The 19,076-nt window shown below is 34.8% G+C and overlaps 1 protein-coding gene across 9 annotated transcripts in view; it reads left to right on the top strand.

Moving 5' to 3' along the window:
* The window catches only part of si:ch211-247n2.1 (calcium-activated potassium channel subunit beta-2), a 35,134-nt gene extending 25,807 nt beyond the window's left edge, over window positions 1–9,327 (top strand). For 3 of the 9 annotated variants that reach the window (XM_051122092.1, XM_051122099.1, XM_051122098.1), the window contains exons 2-6: window positions 843–959; window positions 2,714–2,887; window positions 6,393–6,588; window positions 8,110–8,390; window positions 8,476–9,327. In XM_051122092.1, coding sequence (XP_050978049.1) covers window positions 843–959; window positions 2,714–2,887; window positions 6,393–6,588; window positions 8,110–8,390; window positions 8,476–8,560 — 853 coding nt within the window. In that variant the 3' untranslated portion in view covers window positions 8,561–9,327. Of the gene's footprint in view, window positions 1–471; window positions 746–842; window positions 960–2,713; window positions 2,888–6,392; window positions 6,589–8,109; window positions 8,395–8,475 lie in introns of those variants that run through there. The other 6 variants (XM_051122094.1, XM_051122101.1, XM_051122100.1 and 3 more) reach the window with 5 other exon arrangements.
* Window positions 9,328–19,076: the final 9,749 nt, after the last annotated feature.

Genomic DNA, 19,076 nt, shown 5'->3' with positions numbered 1-19,076 from the left:
CTGTGTTGTAAAAATAAATAAATAAATAGTAAATAAAGCTCACTAAGTGCCACATCATAGCATGAGTTTTTCCAAATGACACAAGCTCAGCTCTTCAATATCATATTTACATTCAAACGCATGATAGAGTCTGAAAAGAACATGTTGGGTGATTGGACTGGATCGCATCTGAGGGCAGGAGTGTGCAGTCAGTCATTCGCAAGCGTGTGGCCCAAAACACCTGTGTCACCTTGATGCTACAGGACTCTCCATCAACACCAATCAGCAACAGGGTGCAGGGGAGGAGGGGGCTTTGAACGGCTCTCCCTCTCTCACTCACTCTCTCTCTCTCTCTCTCTCTCTCTCTCTCTCTCTCTCTCTCTCTCTCTCTCTCTCTCTCTCTCTCTCTCTCTCTCTCTCCGGGGCTGGAGGAAGGGATCAATGCCGTGAATGGTCCTCCTCTCCTTGCTCACTACTCTCATTATTATTTTCCACCCTGCCACTTGCCAGCCCATGAATAGTCAATAACAAACCAACAGGCAGGAAATGAAGGAGCAGATGCTTAGTTCAGTGCCTGGTGTGAGTTGTATTTATGGAGAACTGATTCCAATCATGTGAGACGGACTTTGTTTGCTGCTGAGGATGATAGAAACTTTCTTTTTCTCTATTTGAAGACTGATGGATTCTCCTTTTGGACTTAGTGTGTTTGTCCACAACGATGGAGGCTTTTGTTTAAAACTGTGATTCTGAAGGCTGTTAGTTTCAGGTGAAAAATATATCAATTGTTTCATATTGGGAACAGTTTGCTTACGAACCTGTGTGGAGGGAAACACATGGTCGACTAAGTGTGTTTTTCCTGTCAGGTTGTCCCAGCAGTCTTTTGTGAGTGCTTCAGAGAGAGACGCACACACTGGAATAGCTGTGAGAATGTTTCTGTGGACTGGAAGTAAAGGAGCTCAAGGATCAGGAAGTGAGAGAAGGTAAAGTACATTGACTCTAATTACTCTAACTACCTGACTAACTAAACTGCCTGTGACAGCATTGTGCTAAACTTTAATTTTCTTTATAAGGAGGTTGCATGTTTGATTTTATGTTGATTTTAAGTGAAAAATATGGTCATAAAAAATGTAAATAAAAAATATATATAAATACATATTAGACTACCAGTCAAAAGTTTTTGAACAGTAAGATTTGTAATGTTTTTTAAACAAGTCTCTTCTGCTCACCAAGCCTGTATATATTTGATTTAAAGCACAGCAAAACTGTAAAATGTTGAAATATTTTTACTATTTAAAATGACTGTTTTCTATTTGGATATATTTTAAAATGTAATTTATTCCTGCGATTTCAAAGCTGAATTTTCAGCATCATTACTCCAGTCTTCAGTGTCACATCATCCTTTAGAAATAAATGTTCAAGAAACATTTATTATTATCATCTTCATCATCATCATCATCATCATCATTATTTAGCAGTTTATCAACAGCTGAGTAACATTATACACAATACCATTCAAAAGGGGAAAGAAATTATAGAAATTAATACTTTTATTTAGCAAGAACATTCTGTTCATCAAAGAAACCTGAAAATATTCTATTTAGCTGTTTTCAACATAATAATAATAACAAATGTTTTTGAGCAGCAAATGAGAATATTAGACTGATTTCTGAAGGATCTTATGACTGGAGTAATGATGCTAAAAATCTCCTTTGAAATCACAGGAGTAAATTACATTTTAAAATATATTCAAATAGCAAACAGTTATTTTAAATAGTAAAAATATTTCAAAATTGTACTGTTTTTGCTGTATTTTGGATCACATAAATGCAGACTTGGCGAGCAGAAGAGACTTCTTTAAAACACTAAAAAATCTTACAAAAACTTTTGACTGATAGTGTATATAAACAAAAAAATAAAAGAAAATACATTTTATCTATTTAACACAATAAAAACTAAAATCAATTGTTTAAAATACTACATCTGAAACAATACAATTTACAGAATAAGAATATTTACTAGTGTTAGATTTAACAGTGTTATTAAATTGTTAGTGTATTTAAAAATTAACTTTAAGTGATCTGATTTAAAAAAGTAATATAAAATGTAAAAATATAGAAAATGAACATGCACAAATAAATATAGTGACTGATACACTTACAGCAACAACAACAACAATAATAATTATATCAACCACAATTTGCATCATCATTCTAAAACTGATGCATCACGGTTGCTATTATTAGCATATTTATTAGCAGTATAACTGCTGATTTAGACTGATTTAGCCATATTAGAGATTGTAATTTTAATGATTAAACTAATCTTTGATTCTGACGTAGACTAATCACAGGAAGTGAGTTTGTAATGCTTTTGACCACTGTACTCACAGTAATTATGAAAAGGTCACTGATAAAGATAGACAGGTTAGACAGCTTGCCTTCACACCCATGCATAATCTTCAAAAGCAATATGACCTGCTGTCAAAACATGATTAAAGAATCATGAGCTAAATATTTGGAAAGGAACTAACTATGCATAGGTAATAGGACAGTAGCAGCTATCTGTGTGTCATTTGAGTTTCTGAACAAACCCAATTCATCCTGTGCCTCACATCTTTTTTTTATGTGATAAGGACTGTTGAAATGATTCTTGAAGCAATAGCTTGTTATATTAGGTTTGGCACAGACCTTGCCTTCATTTTTTTTTTCTCTTTGTGACTTTTATGTATCTCAAGCAGGACCATTTATCAGAAGATTCGCGAGTATGATATTTTGGAGAAGAGGAGGACGGTCACAGCGCTGAAGGCTGGAGAGGACAGAGCAATTCTCTTAGGTCTCAGCATGATCCTTTTCTCTGCCATGATGTACTTTGTGTTGGGCATCACAATGGTGCGCTCTTACTCAGACAGGTAAAGATGACCAGAAACCTTCTCAAGAACAGATCTGCACAAAAATACACAGAAACCACAGAATTAAAGGTGCATGCAGTAATTTCTGAAATACATTTAAAATTACCATACAATGTGGTCTGCATAGACAGCAATGCAACTGACACGTTCAAGGCCCAGAAAGGTACTAAGGACATTGTTATAAATAGTCCATGTGACATCAGTGGTTCAGCCATAATGTTATGAAGCTACGAGAAAATAACGACTTTATTTAACAATTTCTTCTCTTCCGTGACGGCCTTCGACATGCATTCACAAGAGCACCACAACACATACACTAAAACATAGGAGCTGAATTGAGTTCTTCCAAATAGCACTGACCCACCGCAGATTGCACACAGATAAGAGTTGGCATACGCTGCAGTCAAAGGCAATTAAAGAAGCAGCTGAGCCTTTGGAATAGCCAAAGAACACAAGGTCTGTTATTCATAGAGTAGGAGACAAGAGACCTGGCACGAAGACAAACACTAACATGTAATCGGCCGCCACAACAGAGGGCCAAATCTGTGCATATGGAGGGTGACCCTGATGTACAAATACAGTGCCCTCCACAAATATTGGCACCCTTGGTAAATGTGAGCAAAGGCAGCTATGGAAATAAATCTGCATGTTTTATCCTTTTGATCTTTCATTCAAAAAATTCACAAAATTCTAATCTTTCATTGAATTAAAAGGAAAAAGTGGGGGCAAAATTTCATTATGAAATAAATGGTTTTCTCTAGTTCATGTTGGCCACAATTATTTTCACCCAAGGCAAAGGCCTTTTCCTAAGAACAGCTCTGAATTTTCTCCTATAATCCCTGGTGAGTTTGGAGAACACCTAATAAGAGATCAGAGACCATTCCCTCTCCAGATCCTTCAGATTCCCAGCTCCATGTTGGTGCTTCTCCTCTTCAGTTCACCTCATTCATTTTCTAAAGGGTTCAGGTCAGGGAACTGGAACGGCCATGGCAGAAGCTTCATTTTGTCCTCAGTGGCACATTTTTGTGTTTAGTTTGGATCATTGTCCTGATGGATTATCTAAACATGGCCCATTATAAGATTTCTAACAGTGGCAGTCAGATTTAGATTATCAAAACAAAATATCCAGGATCTCTGGCAGAAAAATAGCCCCAGAACATAAGATCCAGCAATTTATTTAAATGTGGGCATGGGGTACTTTTTATCCCTGTTTGCACCAAACCCATCTTGAGTGTTTGCTGCCAAAAAGTTTTTAGTTTCATCTGACCATAGAAACCAGTCCTGTTTGAAGTTCTAGTCGTATCTGACAACTAAATATGCTGGAGGTTGTTTTTGTATGAGCGAGCAGGATTTCTCTTGAAACCCTCCTAAACAACATGTGGTGATGTAGGGGCTATCTGAATTCTTTTTTAGGCTTTCTGGCCCCAAGACTCGACTAATCTTTGCAATTCTCCAGCTGTGATCCTTGGTCACTGAGTGGAGATCATTGAGTCTTTGGTCACTCAAAGTCTCCTCCTCATCGTCCATTATGATGATATAGACACATGTCCTCTTCTAGGCAGATTTGTAAAATCTTTAGTTGATTGGAACTTATTAATTATTGCCCTGATGGTGGAAATGGGGATTTTCAATGCTTTAGCTTTTTTCTTACAGCCACCTTCTATTTTGTGAAGCTCAGCAATCTTGTTCTGCACATAAGAACTATATTCTTTGGTTTTACTCCTTGTGATGGGCAATTAAGGGAATTTGGCCTTTATGTTCCTTATATTTATAATCCTGTGCACCAGGAAGTCATGGCTTGACAATTTCATGTTCTTAGTCACCCTGGTGTGCTAAAACATGTAAATATGAATGGGAATATGCTTCAGAGATATTTTGCTTATTAGAATTTCTAAGGGTGCCAATAACTGTGGCCAACGTGAATTGAAGAAAAATGTTTATTTCATAATGAGATTTTCTCCTCACTTTCCATTGTTTTACTTCAATGAAAGGTTTGAATGTTGTGAATTTTCTGAATGAAAGATCTGAAGGATAAACAATGCAGATTTATTTCCACAGCTTCCTTTTCTTCATGTTTACCAAGGGTGCCAATATTTGTGGAGGGCGCCGTATTATACTTAGTTTGTCACGACAGCTAAAAATACAAGCAGCTTTGATTACATAACTTGATGCAACGGGATGCTTTTAATGGGGCTGTTATGTTCATAAGTATATTAGTAAAATATTTATGACTTTAAATCAATTTTTGTAGTCTTCTGTTTCCTGACATATTGGTTTCTGGTGTTTATCCATTATCTCAGCAGACTGACCTGTTTCTAACCAAAAAAAATTTGCAATAGAAATAATGGGGACAAAAAAATCCTTAAAGGGGACACATTATGTTGCAAAAAATGCAACTTAGTGTAATGCCATGCAGTTTGAGGTTCAAAAAACACATTTTCTGTACATTGTTGTTTCACCTCTCTGCCCAGCCTTTCTAAAATGCGTAGATTTTTACAAAGCTCATCGTTCTGAAAAGCACCATGTGCTCTAATTAGCCAGCTATCCAGTGCGTTTTGATTGGCCAAATACCTCAAGCGTGTGACGGAAATGTTACACCCTTACCATGTTGTGATGTTGTGTCTGTCGCGAGTAGACAAAAACAATAAAACCCATTATAAATGAGGCATTTGTTGGATCCAGTGAGGACATAATTACTGATTATAATGACTCATACTGTCTAAAGCCATCTTAGGTGTATATGACTTTCTTTTTTTCAGACAAATACAATCGGAGTTATATGGAAAAAATGTCCTGTCTCTCCCAAGCTTTATAATGGCAGTGAATGGCTGTTCAGAGTCCAATAAAATACATCCATCCAAAATAAAAAATACTCCACATAGCTCCGGGGGGTTAATAAAGTCCTTCTGAGGTGAATCGATGCATATGTCTAAGAAAAATATCCATTTTTAAAACTTCATAAACCGTAACCTCTAGCTTCCGTTAACTGTTGTACGTGCATTAACGAGAGAGTGGTTTATAAAGTTTTAAATATGGATATTTTTCTTACACAAAGGCATCGATTTGCTTCAGAATGCCTTTATTAACCTCCCGGAGCTGTGTGGAGTACTTTTTATGATGGATGGATGCACTTTACTGGACTTTAAAATCTCAACACCCATTCACCCCCATTATAAAGCTTGGAAGAGCCAGAACATTTTTTAATATAACTCCGATTGCATTTATCTGTAAGAAGAAAGTCATATACACCTAGGATTTGATTTTATGCTTGCTTCACCTGCAATATGCACTTTAACAACAAGCTCAAATGACCTCCCTGCAGAGTTTCATTTCAGCTTTAGTCAAACACATGTGAACCAGCTAATCAACTGGAGGTAACCTGAAAATCTGAAAATGTAGGAAGTTCTCCAGCAGCATTTTAACAAACGGCCAGCCATCTTGACTCATCCTGTATGTTAAATGCATTTTATGCAATAAATTATTTCTTAACTTTCTTTCCCCTCAGCGTTTGGACAGAGGAGTCGAACTGCACAGTGCTGAACTCCAGTGTAGTTGCTGAGATTAACTGTAGCTACAGTTGTGGCTCCGAGTGCAGGAAGAGTTCCAGGTTTCCCTGCCTTCAGGTGTATGTCAGTCTGAACTTCACCGGCAAAGTTCTGCGGCTGTCGTACAATGAGGAGGCCCATGAGGCCCACCCTGAGGTACACCACACCTAACCATATACATTAACTATAGGGATATATTACATTACCTGTGAATAGTGACGGATGGACTGTCCTTCTGTGACAAGGAAAAAAAAAATTAAATAATATATATATAAAAAAAACACAGACACACATTTCTTATTTAAAGGAAGCTGATTTGAATTAAATCATTTTTGTTGGCATAACCAAACTACTTGATATTTCTAAAATAATGAGCAAAAGATTTTTCAATACACAAAATAACATTATTTAGAGTCTTTTTTGCATTATAACAGACAATTGCATTACCCTGATGTCTTCCAAAAATATCGTAAAAATAGAATGAATTTTAATTGGGGGAAAACATTTAAATACAAGCTCATCATAGAAGAGGTGTATCCAAGTAATTATATGAATTTATTATGTAATTATTTTTGAATAATATATTTATTATTGAAAAAATTAAATAAAAAAAAATTAATAAAAATAAAAACTTCATTATAACAGACAATTGCATCACTCTTTTATGCCTTCAAAAATATAAAAATAGAATTCATTTTAATTAAAAAAAAAATACATTCTCATCATAGAAGAGGTGTATGTAAGTAATTGTATACATTTATGAATAGCATTTTAATGTATTTTTGAATAATATAGTTATTGGCAAAAATAAATAAATAAAAATAAAAACCCAAATTTTTTCCTACACTTTTTTTTCCCTAACAGATTACATTGCCAATTGCCAATTACATTGCCAAATACATTAGGTTGTGATCTTTAGAAACAAAGATTTACAGAAAAAAGCTAAATGAATTAATGAAATTTTTTAATTTTTAAAAAAAAAAAATGTAAATACATACTCATCAAAAAAGAGGTGTACCCAAGTAATTAGATGAATTTATGAGTAGCAGATTTTTTAATGGATTTTGAATATTATATTTACTGGCAAACAAATAAACAAACAAACAAATACAAAAATAAAATTACATAAACACAATATATATGGATAGCTATAGATAGATAAAAAATAAATAATAATAAATAAAATTAATTTTTCTTTTTTCATTATAACAGACAGTTGCATCACCCTGTATAATTAATTAATTTAAAAAAAGAAAAAAACACATGTTTGTCATAGAAGAGGTGTACCCAAGTAATTCTATGAATTTATAAATTTTAGGGTTTAAATGTTTTTTACATTATATTTTTATTGGCAAAAAATAAAAATGAAAATATAAATTAACATAATAATAAACACCCACATCCACTTTTTTCCTTGATAGATTGTAATTACCATGCCAAATTCATTAGCTTGTGATCTTTATAAACAAAGATTTACTGAAGAAAAAAAAGCTTTCGGACATTAATCTTGTCTTGTCTATTTCCGTATATACGGACAAACTAGTGACCCTCATCTGTTAATGTAATTTTAATTAATGTCATTATCTAAAATTACCAATTGACAATTTGTCCCCAAGATGACACAACAGTATGTTTCTAAGCATGATAAATGACTGAATGCATTTCCTTCCTTCACAGTGTTTTTACATCCCAAAGTGCCGCAAGGATCACACACTGATGCACAGCATTGTGATGAACATCTCGGAGCGACTGAAGACGCACCAACAGGTCTTGTGTTACTACGACCCCTCAGAGCAGCAAGACAGCGTCCTCCTGACACGTCTCTACGGCCGTGGGGCCATCATCAGCTCGCTCCTCTGGCCCACATGCACGCTGGTGGGGGGCACGCTCATCATCGCAATGGTGAAGCTCACTCAATACCTGTCCTTCTTGTGCGAGCAGATCAGCCGCATTAAAAGGTGAGACTGACGGTGTGCAGACGGATACCTCGGACCAGAGAGACAGATGCTTTTGAGACACAACTAATCGCTGTGTTCTTTGCAGGATGGGGCTCTATTCCCTAACGGGAGCTTCTCACACCAGAGTCTGCACTCGGAAGTTTAACGGCGGCATCCAGGATGGGGTTTGAATTGTCCACGGACCCATTTTCTGCTCTGTATATAGCGACAAATGGTTTCCGCTCTCATGTGGTCTTCCTCTGGCGCTCCATCAGCCTTGCTAATCTGCCGGGTTGTGTTGACAAGGCTGAAGCAATGTTGTAAATGAGAACTTCCTGTACCATTGAGATGAGACTCAACAGAGCTTCTAGTGGTCATAGTTGAAACTTCTTATGATAAGATTGGGTCAAGTCTAATCTTGAAACTCAAGGGTCAAAATATGTGGTCATGTTGTGGGGTGTCGATTACACTTTCTGGCCAGCAGATCAGAGACTCCATTCCAAGAAGACGCCACTGTGTAGACATATGGCTTGACCAGCTGACGCTTGCGTAATCGCAGAAATTAAAAGTAGTATGTATACGCTACTTCCATTCATGGCTTTATGACAAACACCTGTGGATCTCTTCAAAGCCAAAGGTCATATGTTGATTGTGACTGTACGGTGTCTCTTAAAGGGATAGTTCACCCGAAAATGATGTCTTAAAGGAGAAGTCCACTTCCAGAACGACAATTCACAAATAATTTACTCACCCCCTTGTCATCCAAGATGTTCATGTCTTTCTGTCTTCAGTCGTGAAGAAATTATGTTTTTTGAGGAAAACATTTTAGGATTTTTCTCCATATAATGGACTTCAGTGGTGCCCAGATTTTGAACTTCCAAAATTTTAAAAGTTTAAATGCAGCTTCAAAGGCTCTAAACGATCCCAGTTGAGGAAGAAGGGTCTTATCTAGTGAAATGATTAGTCTTTTTTTTTTCAGAAAATAAAAATTTGTATACTTTTTAAGCACAAAAGCTCATGTAGCACAGGCTCTGGGATGCGCGTTCACGACGCTACGTACTAGGTCATGCGGAACGTAGGCAGAACTATAGACCCAGTGTTTACATGGCGAATGCGCACAGACTAAGAAAGTGCAGGTAAGTCAAACGCTGTTTACAGTGAAGTTGTAGGAGAAAATAAGATGGGAGTTTTTCGGCATACTCAACCTTTTTGAGCCGGAGTACACAGACGATGAACTTAGACGTGATTCGTAGTAATGATGGGAAGTTCGGATCATTTTACCGACTCTGACCTGTGAGTCTCGTTCAGCAAAATGAACGAATCTGTTTTCGAGTCATTTCGTTCATTTTAGCAATATCAGCATCACATGACAGCCCCATAAGATGAACGAACAACTCGAAAAACCCGAAGACTTGAAACAGGTGAACTAATTCCAGTACAGAACCTAATAGGATGTTGCGCATCGTGGACGCGTATCCCAGAGCCTGTGCTACATGAGCTTTTGTGCTTAGAAAGTATACGCATTTTTATTTTTCGAAAAAATTACCAATCGTTTCACTAGATAAGACCCTTCATCCTTGGCTGGGATCAGTTAAAGCCTTTGAAGCTGCATTTAAACTGCATTTTGGAAGTTCAAATTCGGGGCACCAATGAAGTCCATTATATGGAGAAAAAACCTGAAATGTTTTCCTCAAAAACTATAATTTTTTTTACGACTGAAGACAAAAAGACATGAACATCGTGGATGACAAGTGGGTGAGTAATTTTTTTGTAAATTGTTGTTTTGGAAGTGGACTTCCCCTTTAATTTATTCACACTATTCACCTTATTCTTTAGCCGCTGTAGGAAAATAATAGTAAAACTGATTGCACTACAAACCAGTGTGCTCATAATTAAGATAATACATTAAAATAACATGGTAAGACACACCAATTTGCAATATCAAGCAGCAAAACAAACTGTTTTGTACAATTCAAAATAGCTTGACGCTGATGAGACTGGAAAAAATACGGGGAAAATAAGGTGGATATCTGTTTGACTCGATTTCTTCTGTGGAACACAAACATATTTTCCTAATACGGTACAATAAGGTTTTATTTGTTAACACTAGTTAACTAAATTAGTTCGCATGAACTGCTGTAACAATGGACAATATTTCTACATAATTTCATAGTTCGTTTCTACATTTACAAGTACATTTTGTAAATTAAAAGTATCTGTTAACATTAATTAATGCACTGTGAGCAAACATAAACAAGCAATGAACTATTCTATTTTAATTCATATTAAAGGGGTCATCGGATGCTCATTTTTCACAAGTTGATAAGATTCGTTAGGGTCTTAATGAGAAGTCTATAACATACTTTGGTTAAAATTTCTCGGTGGTAGTGTAAAAAACACCATTTTTACCTTGTCAAAATCAGCCCTTTTCACGGCATGCTGTTTTGTTGCATTTGCCTTTAAATGCTAATGAGCTCTGCTCACCCCGCCCCTCTCTTCTGTGGGCTGATGAGCCGTTCTGTTTACTTTAGCCACGAAAATTGCTAACTAGCGCATTATTAGGAAAGGCGATTTGCAAAGATACATAAAAAACCCTTATACTCAGTTCTACTGTAGGTGAAGCTGGATCACGAATGATTCGCACGAACATTGCCGCATTTATGTAGATCGCTGGGCACATTTCCTTCAAAAACTAAAGCAACGTTAATCCTCTGCGTCTTTAGCGGCTCAAACGACTGCGATGTTCGTTATTACATCCAACAACAAAACACCTCAATCGCTCAATCTGAGCTATTATTGTCTTCCCCTGCACTGGAGTCAAAACAATGGCGGTCAGACTGTTACAGCTCACTCAGGGCGGGTCTAAGGTAATATGGTGGTGTCAATCAAATATCGTGGGAGCCGCCTTGGTCTGTGTGACGTCACATAGACAGGATGCTGAGAATGGCTTGATTTGAAAAGGGGGATATTATGAAGATTAAAAAAATACCACTGGGTGGATTTTTATCATTATAGGGTGGTTGTGTACACACACTGGCAACACACATTTATGTTCAAACAACATGTAAAAGGGAGTTTTGCATCAGATGACCCTAACAAATGAGACCTTATTGTAAAGTCATAAAGGGGTCTTTGAAATCTGTTTTATTTTTTCCCAAATTCCATTCATTTTATTTCTCTGTTAATTTTTTCAAGTTTCCATTTTTTCCATTTTAATTTTTCTAGACTCTAGAATATTCATCAAAAATCATGAAACATACACAGTTTAACGAGAAATTTATTACAAGTTTAACAAAAATCACATCTTTAAGGCCCTATGAAATATGTTTTATTTTTTCTCAGTTTTATTTTGATCAAAATCTGTGTTTTCCATTCATTTTCTGGATTCCATTTCAATGGTTTCATTAAATTTGAGTACTATCATTACATTAAGTAATATATTTCTGTCATAGTTTCTTCAAGTTAAACCAAACTTTTATTTTGACAGGCTGCTGTGAAAACCTTTATGACAATAGTTTTTCTCAATGAAGTGCTCATTAAGTGACTCTCAGAGTAAATCTAGAGATTGTTTTTGTGTTAATGTACGGATATATTGAGGCAGTTGTAGCGTCAGTATGTGTGTAGTAAACAAAACCACGAGTCTGCACCATTTATTCACACAGAAAATGCAGGATTCATATTTGCTGTAAATAGCTTTTTTGTGGCTTAATATTCACAGACACTAGTCCATATCATGTTTTTATTTAATTGTACTGACCTACTTTTGATTTATTCATCGAAAATTCCAAATTCTGTGACATTCCGCGTTACACAGTAAATTCCATATCTATTTTCATTGTTCAGATAGACAACAGACATTTTTCAAAATATCTTTGTGTTCCACAGAAAAAAAAGAAAGTCATGCTGGTTTGGAATAACATGAGGTAAATGAAGTAAATGATGACAGAATTGTCATTTTTGGGTGAACTATCCCTTTAAATGTTTTTTTAATTCCTCAGATGAAATGTTGTCTAGTCCTAGAAGTACACCATTTTAGCACACCCAAAAGCTATGTAACAAACTCTAGTGTGTTGTCTAACTAGTCAGCATTTTAAGCATCATATATACAAAGCAAAGTCTGTTCTAAAAGGTTCTAATGAGTTGTTCACACAAGACGTCTTGCTAGACACAACAGCCTCAACAAGCATTCAAAAACGGAATTTTTTAAAACCACAATGCTAATGGTGTGAGGTGCTGAAAAAACAAGACAAGTCATCTATATTTTTACATTCACATAGACAAATCACTAACAAGTGACACTAGAGCAAAGGTATAAAGGTATAAAACAATATGCTGTGTGTGTAAGGCACCCAAGGCAGCAATTCAGGAACACTGTTATTCAATCATGTATGCTGTAATTTCAAGTTCTGCATTCTGTATTTGTGTACACAGTTTTTTTGCCGACCATTAACCAGAAATCTTGTATTGTCAGCTGTTGATATATGGATGTAATTTCTCACTCACAAAACAAAAACAGCAGGTGGACTGAATGATTTGTAAGGTTTTGCACAGAGAGAATCAAGAGTGCCTAACTTTTTTAGACGTAATCTACAGTGACTGAAATAAATTCAGTAGCAGTTCTCCAACATACGCGTCATCTGACATTATTCCTTGAATTGGGAATGCTGGGGCTAGTTGCCAAAAATACTATATTAAGTTAAACAAATGCTTGTATTCTGTAGCAGTGGATTTGTCATTTTCAACAAAATCATTTTCAAAACCACCAAAAATTTTAACCAAAAAGTTGAACAAAAAATGTCTGATTGGGGCAAGTGTAACACATGTGTTATATAATGTTTATATATTTATATATATATATATATATATATATATATAGACCATGCCCCAATGCATGCTAAAGAAATAGCATTTTTGTAGCCAAAATTTTAATTAAGTAAATATTTACTAGAGTAAAAAGTGTGACAACTAGCCCCAGCCTCTTACATTCAAAACATACTAACCATTTGTGCCATTAATAAACATTGTCGCTTTTAGAAGTGATATATACGTTCAAAGAAGACAGGTAACACATTTGTGACCCTGGATACGCTTTTTTCATGGTTTATTAGGATAGGACAATATTTAGCCGAGATACAATTTGAAAATCTGGAATCTGAGGGTGCAAAAAAATCCAAATATTGAGAAAATCGCCCTTAAAGTTGTCCAAATAAAGTTCTTAGCAATGCATATTACTAATCAAAAATTAAGTTTTGATATATTTACAGTAGGAAATTTACAAAATATCTTCATGGAACATGATCTTAATATCCTAATGATTTTTGGCATAAAAGAAAAATAGTAATTTTGACCCTTACGATGTATTGTTGGCTATTGCTACAAATATACCCATGCTACTTCACATTTGTCAAGACAAACAGACATTTTAACGAGATATTAAACGATTAGTTCACTTCCAGTATAAAAATTTCCTGATAATTTACTCACCATCATCCAAGATGTTCAGGTCTTTCTTCATTCAAAAAGAAAGGTTTTTGAGGAAAACATTCCAGGATTTTTTTCCATATAGTGGACTTCAATGGGGATCAATGGGTTGAAGGTCCAAATTGCAGCTTCAAAGGAATCTGCACGATCCCAGCCGAGGAATAAGAGTCTTATCTAGTAAAAACAATTGGTCATTTTCTAAAAAAAAGTAAAATGTAATATTTTTTAACCACAAATGCTTGTCTTGCACCAGCTCGAATTCACGCATTACATAATCAAATAGGAAAGGCTGTATGTGGTTAGTTCTTCATCTGTGTACTTTGGTTCAAAAAAGTAGGGTAGAGAAACTCATCTCATTTTCTCCTCCAACTTCAAAATCATTTGACATTGTTGCTTTTTTTGTAAAGGGGGTCTGACTTTTTTTGCATGTTCGCTTTGTAAACACTTGGTCAGTACTTCTGCCTATATCATGTGTGACCTTTGTGGTTAAAAAGTATATACATTTCTATTTATTTGAGAAAATAACAGATAATTTTGCTAGATAAGACCCTTATTCCTCAGTTGGGATTGTGTAGAGCTCTTTGAAGTTGCATTGCACTGCCTTCAACCCATTGATTCCCAATGAAGTCCACTATATAGAGAAAAATCCTGGAATGTTTTCCTCAAAAGCCTTAATTTCTTTTCGACTGAAGAACATTAACATCTTGAATGATCATTAAGTTTTAATTCTGGAAGTAAGCTAATCCTTTAATTTACAAACAGGCTGTTTTTATGACTTCAGCCTCAAAAGAGATTTGTTTTATGTACAACTCGTTCTGTTTGTCATGTCAAATGGTGAATAAAATATGTCTCAATGTCAAATGTTTCAAACCATATTAGGATTTGCAATGAAAAACGCACGACTGTCAATGCCCTTGACCTTGCTAGATTATTAACCTACAGTTTCCTGGTCATCTTGTGTGAGGTTATAAGCAGAACATAGTGCAGAGGAAGAACTGATTTGACTGTCCTTGGGAGATGGATTTGGACTGAATGGCATCAGAATGGCTTCTCGAGAGGGGCACCTTTTTAAAGCGCAATCAGGTGACTGGCTGTGATGAATCAGACTTGGTCTGAAATTAATCAGTCCACAGCCCTCTGCAACCCCCCCCTAAACACACACACACACACACACACGCATCTCCAACCCTTGCTGACGACATCCTCATAAATAGACCCTTCTAATGTTATTTACCCGCCAAAGAAGGGTTTTTCCTTTTAAACAGATTTAATTGTTATAGAAAGAGATCAAAGATGCGACTGAACACCATCATGACGTCTATTATTTGTGTCCTTGAAAACAGCATATAAGGGAACAAATGATCCTCTGGAGACAAACAAGCCAGTGTTGTTAGACCAAAAGGATGACCGAGTCCTTTTTTTCGTTTTGTCTAATTTGGTTTGCAGTGACACACTATTGGTTGCTGGCGCAGGCTGATGGGATCTGTCTGGTGGAGAATTTTATTGGCTTTGTGAAATGAGGTATTGCTCATAACTCCAGAGTAACTGCCGGTCAAAATGATGGGATATGGAGATGAAGTTCATTGGGTCATTGGCTGTTTTGAAGCCTCCTGTCAAACATTTCCGCATTATACACCATCAACTGACCATTAGCTGTTATTTAAAAAATACTTAATACTTAATAAAAGTATATTTTTTACCTACTTTGTAAATACAAGTTATTTGCATTATGCAGCCACGTACAACTGTCTATTTTTTGTATAACATTCTTTTGTTTTGTTTTTTTGTAAATTATATTTAGACTTTATCAAAATTATTTTTTAATTTATCATAATTACATATGCACCAACATTATAATTTTGGCTGAAGCAATATAAAAAGTGTCAAATTTGATATGATTTTGTAAAATAAATTACATATCAAACACCAGAAACTAAAATTATTTAAAAAAATAAGTAAATTTAAGCATCATAATATTATAATTTACAGTACAATTTATTATTGTATGTATTTATGTATGTATTGCTAAATATTACATTAAACAGTGTAAACATCTTTAAGTAATAATATTAGGTCAAAGGTCATCTAAATGTAAAAATTAGGTGAAATAGATTTATAATTAAATCATCAGATACTGATATATTAAAATTTATATAAAATATTTAAAATATTCAATATAATCATGCATCCCAGGAACTATGCAAAAATGAAACTCTCTCTCTCTCTCCTTCAGCTTGCTCCCTTTATCAGGGGTCGCCACAGCGGAGTGATCCGCAAAGCCGATTTGACACATTTTATGCCGGATATGCAAAAAATCAAAAGTAAAATGTAAAAAAAAAAAATAAATTGGTTGAAATAAAATAACTGAAATAAAAGTAAGAAAAAAAATCAGCTAAAATTAAAATTTTAATTTATTTTGACTTGCACTAAGTGACTAAAATTAAAATTGAAATAAAAGAGAATGAACCCTACATTGACATGACAAAAAAAGACAAAAAAACAACAAAATTACAAAAACTTTAAACTTAAAATGGAAAATATAAAAATAAAAATGTAAAAAAACTTTTTTGTAATAAAAAGACTGAGATTTACAGAAGGCATTCAAACAACGAAGAGCAAATTAGTTTGTTCTTAGTGTTTCAGCTGCCCTCTTCCACCTCAGAACACAACAAACTGGGTCTCTCTATCTTTCGCCCCTTTCTGGGAATAGAAATCCCCACTTCCTACTGTTCCCCTGGCAACAGAACATAGTCCTGACCTGATGGACACATCCTAACAAATATGGTCCTTCCTGTGCTCAGGCCAGACAGCTGTGCTGTTTGTTAGAAAGGGACATCTGTGGTCTTCTCATGAGGAGCTGAGGACAAAAAAAAAATAGGAAGCAAAAAGAAAAAGCTGGTGATTACTAATCACAATTACTCATACTTAGGGTTAGGGATCTGGAAAGAACACTAGCCCTCAATATTAAACTGTGGGGCACCTCAAATCATGTGTATTGAAGAGAGGAAGAAAAATGGGCCTTGAGCATGTCAGTTGCTATCTATGCAGGGTCAGAAAGCTCTCACATTTCATCAAAAATATCTTAATTTGTGTTCTGAAGACGAACAAAGATCTTATGGGTTTGTAACGACATGAGGGTGAGTAATTAATATCAAAAGTTTCATTTTATTTTCATTTTTGGGTGAGCTATCACTTTAAGGACTGGGAGGTGCATAATTTCTTTCCTTATAAACACACAGTGACCTCCTTAGAGTCTTCAGGCATGTAAATAGCGTCTTGCTCTTTAATATGTTGGCTTATTTGATGAGGCCACTTAGCCTGTGGTTTCTGCTCCTCAGTGACTGGGTCATTCAAGCTGTTAAACGGCAGCGCAAAAGTCAGGGAGCATGATGGTAATATCCGGTATGGTGGTGACAGCACACACGTGTCTGGGGTCCAAGATGTCACTGCTGGTAATGTGAGCTCATCATTAAACATCCTCATAGATGAGCTGAAGTAAAAAAAAAAAAATATATATATATATATATATATATATATATATATATACATATTACTTTTATATACACAAATATATATGAAGAGTTCAGATGCAAAACCCTCTAAAAGCCACCTCCGTCAAAAATTAGATAATAATACTGAGTGAAGGTTCTTGACACATAGTATACATCCATCAAATACTTTTACTTCAAACTTGCTAAATCCCAGCCTCAGCCCAATCAGAAGTACCAGTACTTAGGTAGAAACCTATACATAGGAGCCTGATATAAAATGCTTATTTTAAAGAAAAACATCAGATGGACTTTGTACACTACTGTTCAAAAGTTTGGGATCAGAAAGATTTTTAAATGTTTTTTCTCTCTTATGTCTCTTATGCTTGAAGTTGCAAAATACAGAAAAAAACAGTAATATTATGAAATATTATTGCAATTTAAAATAATGGTTTACTAATTTAATATACTTTAAAACATATTTATTCCTGTGATGCAAAGCTGAATTTTCAGCATCACTACTCCAGTTTTCAGTGTCACATTATCTAACATGCTGATTTATTGTCAATGTTGGAAACAGTTGTGTTGCTTAATATTTTTTGGAACCTGTGATACAAGATGTGAAAAAGATGTGTTAAATTAATAAAAAAAGTGATGGTAACAGCTTATATTGTTAGAAAAGATTTAGAAATGCTGCTTTTTTAGAACTTTTATTCATCAAATAATCCTAAAAAGTATCACAGGTTCCAAAAAATGAAGCAACTGTTTCCAACATTGATAATAAATCAGCATAGAATGATTTCTGAAGGATCATGTGAGACTGGAGTAATGATGCTGAAAATTCAGCTTTGTATCACATGAATAAATTATATTTTACAGTATATTAAAATAGAACATTGTTATTTTAAATTATAATAATATTTCACAATATTGCTGTTTTTTCTGTATTTTTGTTCAAATAAATGCAGCATTGATGAGCATAAGAAACGCCTTTAAAAACATTAAAAATCATACTGATCTCAAACTTTTGAAAGGCAGCGTACTTGTTTCAAAAGATTACACCCTAAAATTATACAGAAAGAAATGGAAAATAGTTTAGTGTTTAAAAGTCCCTGAGTAATTGACACACCAACAATTCATGAAAATTACTTATTATTAATTAATTATTAAATTATTTAATTTTTAAAAGGAATTTAAATCTTTTAGAAATGGTTCTTCTATGACATCTCTACAAAAACACCCTTTTGGAACCTTTATTTTTAAGTGTGTATTGTATATCTATCCAACAGTGCATCTGTGGTTATTTCGCGCCCTCTGTTGTCTAATGTTTGTATTTCAATTGAAGTATTGAGTTCCTATATGTTTTATATTCCTGTATATACACTTACTTTCTGTTTTCCTTTGCAGTCCGGTTCATGTCACCCAATACAATCAATCAATAAGATTCATATTTTGAGAAGAAATATACTATGTAAGCTTTTGACTGGGAGTGTAAATGGATACTTATGAAGTATGCACTTTACATATGTGTGTACTTAGCTATCCATATATGGCTATTGCATTATATTATTACTATGTATTATCATGTATAACTAGTTAGTTATAAGGACTATACCCTAACACCCTAACAGAAAACCTTTTGCATTTTCACAATTGTCCCAAAATATGTTAATAGGCACACACACTTAACAATACAGTAATACAGATTTGAGAGCAGGGAGTAGTCGGGGAATAAGAA

The sequence above is a fragment of the Labeo rohita genome, chromosome 11 (genome assembly GCF_022985175.1).
Source record: "Labeo rohita strain BAU-BD-2019 chromosome 11, IGBB_LRoh.1.0, whole genome shotgun sequence".
NCBI classification, from domain to species: domain Eukaryota; kingdom Metazoa; phylum Chordata; class Actinopteri; order Cypriniformes; family Cyprinidae; genus Labeo; species Labeo rohita.
This window is presented reverse-complemented; position numbering and strand designations above follow the sequence as displayed.